This window comes from Benincasa hispida, chromosome 12 (assembly GCF_027475165.1).
Source record: "Benincasa hispida cultivar pf3 chromosome 12, pf3_genome.v1.1, whole genome shotgun sequence".
NCBI lineage: Eukaryota > Viridiplantae > Streptophyta > Magnoliopsida > Cucurbitales > Cucurbitaceae > Benincasa > Benincasa hispida.
The window spans coordinates 62,468,112-62,477,359 of NC_143489.1; the positions used below are offsets into that span (position 1 = coordinate 62,468,112).

Below are 9,248 nucleotides of genomic sequence, written 5' to 3' on the forward strand. Positions count from 1 at the left end.
ACTTGAGTTGCGAGTCGAGTCAATGGGCACAAGCCACTAACCCGATAGGACGTGACACCCTTCAAAAGTGCTACCGAATCAATCACCGTTAAGTTCTTCGTGATGATCTTGACCGTCGGATCTACACACCGACACAAACATTTAGCAATCATCCAACGACCAGAAGAAGGCTGTGATGCTCAAGGTTCACAGCCAGGTAAGTAGATCAAAATTCTAAGGCAGTCGGGCTTCTTATCGGTGGTGGTGGCAAATCGATGCGATAATAAATTGTTTCTCAGAGAAAATTTTCTGGGGAAAAATCAGCAAGAAAATTTTGGAGCAAGAACGAGAGAAATGTTCGGGTACACGGGCGTGAGTAGCAAGGGTGGAGAAGTAGACCTAGAATCTGGGGAGACCTTGTACCCAGGTTTGAGCTATGGCGAGAATCAGCTCCGATGGGGTTTCATTCGCAAGGTCTACGGAATTCTCGCGGCCCAGATCGTGCTTACCACCATTGTCTCCTCTGTCACCGTTTTGTACTCTCCGATCAACGACCTTCTCCGGGGAAATTCTGGCCTTCTTCTGTTCCTTTGCTTCCTTCCCCTAATCTGTAAGTTGATTATTTCCGAATCTCTGTCGAAAGGTCATGGTTTATATATTTGTTAATCGGTTATGTTAAAAAAATTATTGGGTGGATCAGATTTATCGTGTGGATTCTTCTTGTGATTTCCCTGGATCGGAATTTGGGATGTTGATAAGGAATTATGGTCACCGTTGTGAGTTTTCTGTGATTGATGCTCAATTTGATGATAAAATTTTGTTGTTCGTGGATTGTAGGATTCTTTACTTTGGTCAGAAGAATACCTTTCGATGCAATCCGTGATTACTTTATTTCTAAGCAAGAGAAACCGTCAAGAACCGATTGTTAATGACGATGAAAGTAGTTTGTGCATGTGTTTGATTATATATTTTTAGCCTTTTCTTTGTGCAATCTGCTTTCTGCGTTTGAGCCCGGAAATGCTTTGAAAATTCAGAATGATTGCTGATGCAAGAGTATTTTTTAGTGGATTCGTCCCTGTTTTTTTTATTGGATCAAGGTCAATTATCTTGTTGGGTTCTCATGACTTACTGGGCCATCTTTTGGTTGGCATATTGCCATCTTGAACACAGATGATGAAGCTCAAACAGAGGGATTTTTCTTTCTATAAAATTGTGATGGACGTTTCTTTGTATCATTCTAGTTGCTTGTTCATACGGTTTCGCTTAGTACAGTATCTATCCAGATCAATTCCAAGAAGGGGATGGTTGTTAAGAACTTATATATTGTACTTTGCAATTCCCGTGTCATTTTACTCTCATCCTTTGTTCTTGATTTTCAACAAATGGAGTTGCTTCCTGTAATTCATTGGAGGCCCTTTTGTCTTCCGTGGTCTGTATTTTTGTACTCTTTTTAGTTTTTTGTCTTCCTTAAAAACATTCTTTTTCCATCAATTTTGTTGATGTGAATCATCTCTTTTCTGAGTTAACGTTATGGTTTAATATCATTCACTAACTCCAAATATTTGCAGTATTATGGCCCATGTACATTTACAGGCAGAAGCACCCTCTGAACCTCGTCTTCCTCGGACTTTTTACGACTACTCTTAGCCTCACAGTTGGCGTCAGCTGCGCCAACACTGATGGTATGTATAACTGCAGTAAACTGTTTAGACATGATAAGGTGTAAGCAACATTTAATGTCTTGGTATTGAAATTTGTGATTCTGTACTTGTAATTGCAGGCAGGATTGTGCTTGAAGCACTAATTTTGACCTCAGCAGTAGTTTCTTCCTTAACTGGCTACACCTTCTGGGCCTCAAAGAAGGGCAAGGACTTCAGCTATCTTGGACCATTTTTGTTCACTGCCCTAATGATTCTCCTCCTTACTAGCTTTATTCAGGTCATTTTCTCCCTCTTTACTATTTCATAGTCCGGACTAGCTCTAGTGACTCTAGTTTTATATTAGCATGAGCATCTCGTGGGGGTAACGAAAGTAACATGTAAAATGCACTCATAATTGTATGCTATGTTGTTTTTGAATTGTAGGCATTCTTCCCTCTCGGTCCTACTTCTACTGCCGTTTACGGTGGAATTGGTGCGATAATATTCTCGGGGTACATTATATATGATACGGATAATCTGATCAAGCGCTTTACATATGATGACTACATATGGGCTGCAATCACTCTATATCTGGATATCCTGAACCTGTTCCTCACCATTCTGCGGATGCTGAGACAGGGAGACAATTAGGTGGACACAGTTTTCTCGTCATTCAGATGCTTATTTTATATATATGTATGGTTAAAAATAATTTTCGGTCAAAAAAGTACATAGTACTCTGAAGTATTTTTCATGTTGGCTTTTAGCTTTTCTTCTGACTGAATGAAGTTTGATATTTTAGTTCAATTTGTCCACCTAAAATGGGTTATAACATATGTTTTGTTTGTAAATTCTTAAGATGAAACTTTCATTGAACTTGCTTGAGTTTTGCTTCTTTGTTTTCGTGGGGAAGATAAATTGGGATGATGTGCCCATTATTCTTATTGGGACTCACCTGCCCACTCGCTTCACTAAGAAAGAACCTTAGGCAGAATGAATAATGCCTATCAAGTTCGAAAACATTATAGAGAAAAGACTAGATCTTAGTCTTGAAGTGTGTAAGTTGGTTTGAACATTCACGGGTATTCGCGTGAAATTTGAATGCACACGGATTAAATGATTGTTTTAAAATGGAAAAATGGTCGAAAGAAAGTAATATGATATTAATTTAGCTCAGTCCTTTCAATTCTTTCCGTTAAACTTAAAAACCTTCTTTGAACGTTACTTGCTTAATCTAGCAACAATTGTCAATAAGATATCAAATGATTCGTTAAGGGGTTATTTGTTCTTAACACGAAATTGAAAGGATATCTAACAGATCAATTAAAATTTTAAAATGAAAAGTTAATAATTCACTTGAAAATTTAGGCATCATTTGATAATGATTTGGTCTTTCCTTCCACTTTACTTAGTTATCTACATTTTACCAATGATTTAAAAAATTAGGTCAAAATTTTAAAAATTAAGACCCCATTTTGTGTTGAAAACCCCAACTAAATTTTGAAAAAAAAAAATTAAATTAAATTTTGTTTTTTTATTTTTTTATTTTTAAAATTTGACTATGAATTAACCTTTGTTAGAAATAAGAGAAATTAGGCTTAATTTTCAAAAGCCAAAAAACAAAAGATCAAATGATTACTAAACAAATTATAAAAAAGTAATTTCTAAAATTAGTTTTTGTTCTTGAAATTTGACAAAAAATTTAACTATTATACTTGAGAAAGATGTAAACCATGGTAAGAAAAAAAAAAAAAAAAACCTTAATTATCAAAAACTAGAAAATAAAAAACATAATGGTTTCCAAACAAGACAAAAACATATCTTACAAGAAAGAATGCTCAGCAATCGATAAGATGAAAACGAACAGGTGCCTTTCACGCAATATTAATTACACACTCTCAATTTGCAAGTTTGACAGTAAATTTGAATGGATGGAAATGACATACACTAAAAAGAGAATTATTTGTACATTAATAACTCGTGCTTTGACAAACAATCAAATATCTCGTGCATTTTAGATGCAAACTCACTCAACAGACGGCATCGTGGGAGAACGAGTTAACGAGCAAGTTGTTGCAAACGCGAAACTCTTTCAATTTCTTTGATAATCAACTCCTTTTCTTCTTCGAACTGTTCGTCTTCAGCACCTGTAAAATCAGACACAATGATGCCATTTTTAAGCTAATAAGAAAGAAGAGCTTATAATGTGACAACAATTCTTTGCCATTTTAAACTATAAGAACCTTTCCCAGGAGAAAGATTGTGAAGCAATTCCAGAAGCTTTTCGTGGTTTTTCGTCAGAATAACCTTGATTTCGCGTGGCTTATTAGGATTAGCAACAAAAACCTGCAAAAAAAATTGGACAAACTCATCCAAATTATAGCCATCATACATTGTCCATGGGAAAATCTAAGAAGCACAGGTACGGTTACATCACGGACACGGCGACATGTCATTTTTTAAAATTTTAAGACATGACACGACAAGGACGCATTTATTAAAATATATATTTGTATAAATTTATATTATTTTCATACTAAAAGAAAATTCAAAGTAAATGAGTTGATGCATTTATATGTTTAAAAAAACTTAGTTTGATGTATTTCACATTTTAAATTTATTATTATTGTGATGTATGTTTCTTTTTAGTCCACTCAACAAGTGTCCTATGTATATCTAACACATTTGTCGCACTAATAAGTATTTGATATGTGTCCAACAAGTGTTCGACATATGTTCGACACAAATACGCTAGCCAAACTAAAGTATCCGTGCTTCTCAGGGGAAAATGTTGGTCCAAAAGAACATTAAGCAAGCTTGTTCCAGGCTATCTCAAATTAAAATTCGATATAACCATGTAAACCAATTGCCTTCTTCCTGTTCTAAATATTTCGATTTGCAGTAAACTCTATGGTCATCATCAAATTGCAAGAAATCACACTGGTTCACATCATTTTTAAAAGGAGTTTTTGTTAGCGAGCGCTTAGGGCGCTTCAGAACTTCTGAATTCAAGCCTCTAGGTTGAAAAGGTAGATTTGTAATGAGAGTGGGACTCCCAAGATCCCAAATATATATACACATATATTAATGTTTAAAATTTGAATGTCTATTGAAGTTTGATAGGGTTAATGTCACTACTTGACCTGCAGGTTGCTAGACCAGCAAGATGCAAAGAAAAGGCAACAGCGACGGTAATACATAATCCTTACCAAGGTAAGGATTAAGGGCATACCAAAGTCCAATTAAAGAGTAGTATATAATACCTTGAATATGTGGAAAGCAGATAGTTGGATGTTCTTGCTAGAATCCTGCATGGAAAAGCCAAGAATATGGAAAAAGCTTGAGCATCTATGGCAAAGAATATCAATACCAACTGTTTGACAAATTGGATAAACACCAAAAGTTGTCTACTAATCATTACCTTTAATAGAGTCATCATTACTTTCAAGTTCCGAACTTCTAGAATGTAACGCTTCATAATTTGGGAATTTGGGGATTCCAATAAAAATTCTGATAGAAGCTAAACTCAAAAAGAAACCATTTGTCAGCAGAACATTGTATAATTGGGTATTTAGTCATGTAAAAGGTGATCAATAGAGCCACCATGAGAATGGACCTTCAATGACTGCCTTCTAGTCACATAATTGGCAGATGTCAGGAGTGCTTCATATCTGTCAAAGAACTGGAAAATGATATCTCATTATATGAACAAAAAATGGAGTCATATAAATAAAAAAGAAATAACTTTGTGGGTAAACTTTCCGCATCAGGAGAAGATAAACTCAGAGAAATAGGTTAATTTCATATCTTGATTCCAGACAAGCAGGACTTTTAAACAACAACATAAAATAAAACTGTTGATATTTTCATAACACTATAGAGGTCAATTTGGAAATTTAGTCCTTGGATTTTGTCGCTTTTAATTAACATTGGGACTAATCAATATATTTAAGAAAGAATGAAGATGAAACAAATGAAAGTGTGAGGATTAAGACGTTCGAAATGACAAAATTTAGGGACTGAAAGTGAAGGGTAACCAAGTATACATATGAAATGTTCAAAAGAAAAGAAGCAACATACCTCATCATAATGAGCGCTCAAGAAGTTGGAAACAATATCAGCGTGTTTTGTAAGCAGGTCCTGCCAGAAATGCACTTGTTTCAAGTTTGCAGTATGGATGTCCAATCTAACCCGTTTTAGGTTATATATAAAGAAAACAAAATACCAGAAACTTGTGTCTAACCTTAAAAGTAGAAAATGCATCCGATGCAACATCAAAATTAGGTAACTCCACAAACTTGAAGAACAATTCAAAACATGCAGACTCCAATATGTACCTGAGAATCACTACAAAAATAAACTGTGAAGAAATGAACTTCCCTCTTATAAACTGAAATGTGAACTTTCTCATCTACCACTGAAAAATTATTCATTGAGGTTGGTAAATTGTGGCTTAGGGTTTTACACTTTTCAATGTAGAAGAGAAACTAAAAGATTTTTTTGGATAAAGAAGAGAAACTAAAAGATATGATTTCACCATAGATCTAAAAGTTTAGAGGGTGACTGTCATGCCACATTGAATAATTTTCCAATGAGAGTCTCACTTCCATAACTTGTAATGATTGGAAAATCACACTGTTAAGTTCCCTAAAGAATGTCACATGTGTAACCTTCGGTTCAAATTCATTAGGTAATTGCTTCTAAAAGTGGGGCGCATATCCAATTAAGTTATTTTTATATTCTAAATGAGGATTACAGTCAAATGGGTTCAAGAAACAAATGTTCAACAATTTAAGAAAATGGGTTCAAAAAACATGAAAATCAAATAGAGATCTTGAACCCCGGGACAATTTAGAATACAAACAGCCGAGCTGCCTAATGCAATTATGTTATGCATTATTAAATATGAAGAATGAAGAAATGATCGTATAGTTAATGCCTACCCCGCGACTTCCATGTGATGGCTTGGGGCCCCTAAATTCAAGGATACGAAAATGTTGAAAATATATAAACTAAGGTTACTGGAGTGTACAATCATGCTCATAAAAAGAGCAACAAGTCCTTGCAATTCCAAAATTGTATAATACTTCTTTGAAATCTTGTCGGCCAAAAATTTATATTGGAGCTTTAGAATTGCCTTTCCTAAATTCTAATATAGCATTAACCTTTTATTGATGAGCAAAGTAGCATCAACAACACCACCATTAACGAAACCCTAATGGTAAAACTTAAAAGAACATACTTTGCAAGTGTTGGAAATTTGATGCATTCCCTCAACATATTTCCACAGTTCACAGCAATTTCTTTGTTGTCATAGCTGCAAGTGACAGGTATTGGGAAAGCTGTAAGCAGACTGCAGATGGTAGTACTGAACTTAGTAGGTACTAATCTAAAACATTCTGTGAATTGATCTTAGCAATTACACAAATAGTATAAGTTGGTCAATGAAATAAAGCCGCCTACAAAACCATCCCATTGACTACAAAAGAAACAATTACTTTTGCAGCTAGGAATCTTCCTATTCAGCAGATTAAATATTCTTGACTTAACACAGATAGATATACAATCTAATCCAGGAAGTGATATCCTAAAACTTACCACACAACGAGAAAGTCTAACAACTCAAAATGGTTCTCAATGTACTGTACACAGCAGTAAGTGGAGCCAACCTTTTGTTTCAACAAAATGGACCAACAATTGACAAGGTCCTTTCTTGCCTACATTAAAAAACATTGTTAAACTGAAGGTTGATTAAGACGAACGTTTTTCCTGGCAATCAACTGTGAGAAATGTAAGATATAACTTACTTCCCATCCCAGAACAGGCAATTTGTGGATTAGAAGATCGATAACACACTCTTTACATATCTCCTGCGTTAGCTGTAAAACTTGATCCGCATTGGGTTCAACCTCCGCGTCTCCAATAAGCATACATCTCATAGCTACGAAATTCTTCTCAACTTCTTCCATAGCCTGAGGCAAAGGATCACTCATATATTCAAATAACCTCCAATTCAGAGACAGAAGAAATTCCATCAAACAATTCTCATAAGCCTAAAAGTAACTCCAAATTATCCCCAACCGGAAATTTGAGTAAACGAAACTAACCTTCTCAAGAGCTCTAACTTCGACGACGGTTTTGGTATCGAGGGCCATAAGGCTGTCCTTAATGACTTTGGCGACCTCCTGAGGGGTTTTAGGCCTCGATGGCTTGAAAAATGAGAACGACATGATCTATAGCCGAGATCAAGTTCCTTCCGTCGTTGCTCAACTTTTGCCCTAGCGATCTTCTGTGAATTCTACAGAATTTACAAAAGCGCTGTTCTTCTTTTCTTCGTCTTCTTCCTCGTAAAAGCTTCTCTGTTGTTTCTGTAATCAATTGTTCGTTTGAAAATTCTGACGGAATCTTCAACCAAACATTCACATTTTCTTTTGTTTAATCAAACAAATGAAAAAGAAAAACGTTGCTTTAATATTCCCAAGTATGGCGTATGCTTACGAAATCAACGATGGAACTGGACGAGGAAGAACAATGCGGGCAGTTTGGCAAGGAATATCATGATCCTTCCTATCGTGGACAGAACTGAAGCGACGCCGTTTGGTTTTCAGCTTTCCGATGTATCGGTTTGACCTAACGATTGTCGTTCCGTAGGCCGTAGGTGGGTTTAAATTGTAGAGTTAAATAAATTGCTAAATATGTGAAACGTAAATATAAAATGGCCCTTTGCAAAAAAGTAAATATATAATGGCTAATTATATATTCCATGTAGGACAAAAATCTTTTTCATATGATAAAAAAGAATGCTCTTATTCCAAAGATATAAGATAAAAATGTTGGGATACTTATTAGGGATGTTTAAAAAATCCAATGACCTAAAAAAATCGATTAACCCAACTCAATCCGTACGATTTTGGTCGGATTATCAATTCATTTGTGTTGAGTTAGGTTCAAATAAATGAAAACTTTATAAGTTGGGTTGGTTCACGAGTTCAACTAATTTATCCAAACGAACCTAAACTTATCATTAACTTTAAACTGTATATTTTTTTGTACTCATGGTACAATTATATATACATTTATTTTATAGTTTCATTTAATTATTTATGTTCGGGATAATTCATTATCCAACAACTCTTAAAAATAGTTTTTTAGCAACATGGAAAGAAAATTTTCATTATATAGATTGAAATTGAGTTTTTAATTTTAGTTCAATACATGAAAATAATTAAATCAAACTTTTACATATTAATATTTTACCTTTTTAGAATAAATATTTAAACAAATGACCCGAATAACTTGAACCAACTCAAATATTTAATAGTAGGGTTGGGTTGGGTTCATTTTTTTTATAAGAGTTATTTTGGTTAAAGAAATTTACAACCTGGACAATTGGATTGGGTAAGTCCTTAAACCTTTAAACCCAACCCAACTCATGAACACCTTTAATACTTGTTATAAAAGAATGTTGATATGCCAAATGATATGAAAATCTTAGGACGTGTTTGCCCAAGAAATTTAAAAGTAAAAGTTGTGAACTCTACTCATTGTTTGGCCTAAAGAGTTGGTGAACCCTACTACTAAAATATATTGATTTTATACCTTATTAATTCGTTACACTATGAGTCCCAA

The 9,248-nt window shown here is 34.6% G+C and overlaps 2 protein-coding genes across 2 annotated transcripts; one reads left to right on the plus strand and one right to left on the minus strand.

The window, feature by feature from the left end:
* Positions 1-304: 304 nt before the first annotated feature.
* On the plus strand, positions 305-2,426 carry LOC120068319 (Bax inhibitor-1 family protein). Its single transcript, XM_039020041.2, has 4 exons — positions 305-589; positions 1,548-1,661; positions 1,760-1,917; positions 2,064-2,426. The coding sequence occupies exons 1-4, from the start codon at positions 334-336 to the stop codon at positions 2,268-2,270; spliced, it is 735 nt and encodes a 244-aa protein (XP_038875969.1). The 5' UTR covers positions 305-333; the 3' UTR covers positions 2,271-2,426.
* Positions 2,427-3,468: 1,042 nt separating this feature from the next.
* On the minus strand, positions 3,469-8,302 carry LOC120068408 (Mo25 family protein). The gene is made up of 11 exons (XM_039020165.2): positions 7,727-8,302; positions 7,427-7,591; positions 7,218-7,336; positions 6,862-6,936; positions 5,863-5,956; positions 5,700-5,759; positions 5,236-5,301; positions 5,041-5,139; positions 4,883-4,927; positions 3,863-3,965; positions 3,469-3,766 (listed from the first exon to the last, which is right to left on the minus strand). The coding sequence occupies exons 1-11, from the start codon at positions 7,847-7,849 to the stop codon at positions 3,678-3,680; spliced, it is 1,038 nt and encodes a 345-aa protein (XP_038876093.1). The 5' UTR covers positions 7,850-8,302; the 3' UTR covers positions 3,469-3,677.
* Between the last annotated feature and the right edge of the window lie 946 nt (positions 8,303-9,248).

Excerpts from the sequence above, each read along its gene's own strand:
- LOC120068408 (XM_039020165.2), bottom strand. The coding sequence starts at position 7,849 with ATGTCGTTCTCATTTTTCAAGCCATCGAGGCCTAAAACCCCTCAGGAG. Across the intron at positions 7,337-7,426 it reads TGCCTGTTCTGGGATGGGAA|GCAAGAAAGGACCTTGTCAA; the intron begins GTAAGTTATATC and ends TTTTTAATGTAG. Across the intron at positions 4,928-5,040 it reads TAATGATGACTCTATTAAAG|GATTCTAGCAAGAACATCCA; the intron begins GTAATGATTAGT and ends TTTTCCATGCAG.
- LOC120068319 (XM_039020041.2), top strand. The coding sequence starts at position 334 with ATGTTCGGGTACACGGGCGTGAGTAGCAAGGGTGGAGAAGTAGACCTA. Across the intron at positions 590-1,547 it reads TTGCTTCCTTCCCCTAATCT|TATTATGGCCCATGTACATT; the intron begins GTAAGTTGATTA and ends AAATATTTGCAG. Across the intron at positions 1,918-2,063 it reads TCCTTACTAGCTTTATTCAG|GCATTCTTCCCTCTCGGTCC; the intron begins GTCATTTTCTCC and ends TTTGAATTGTAG.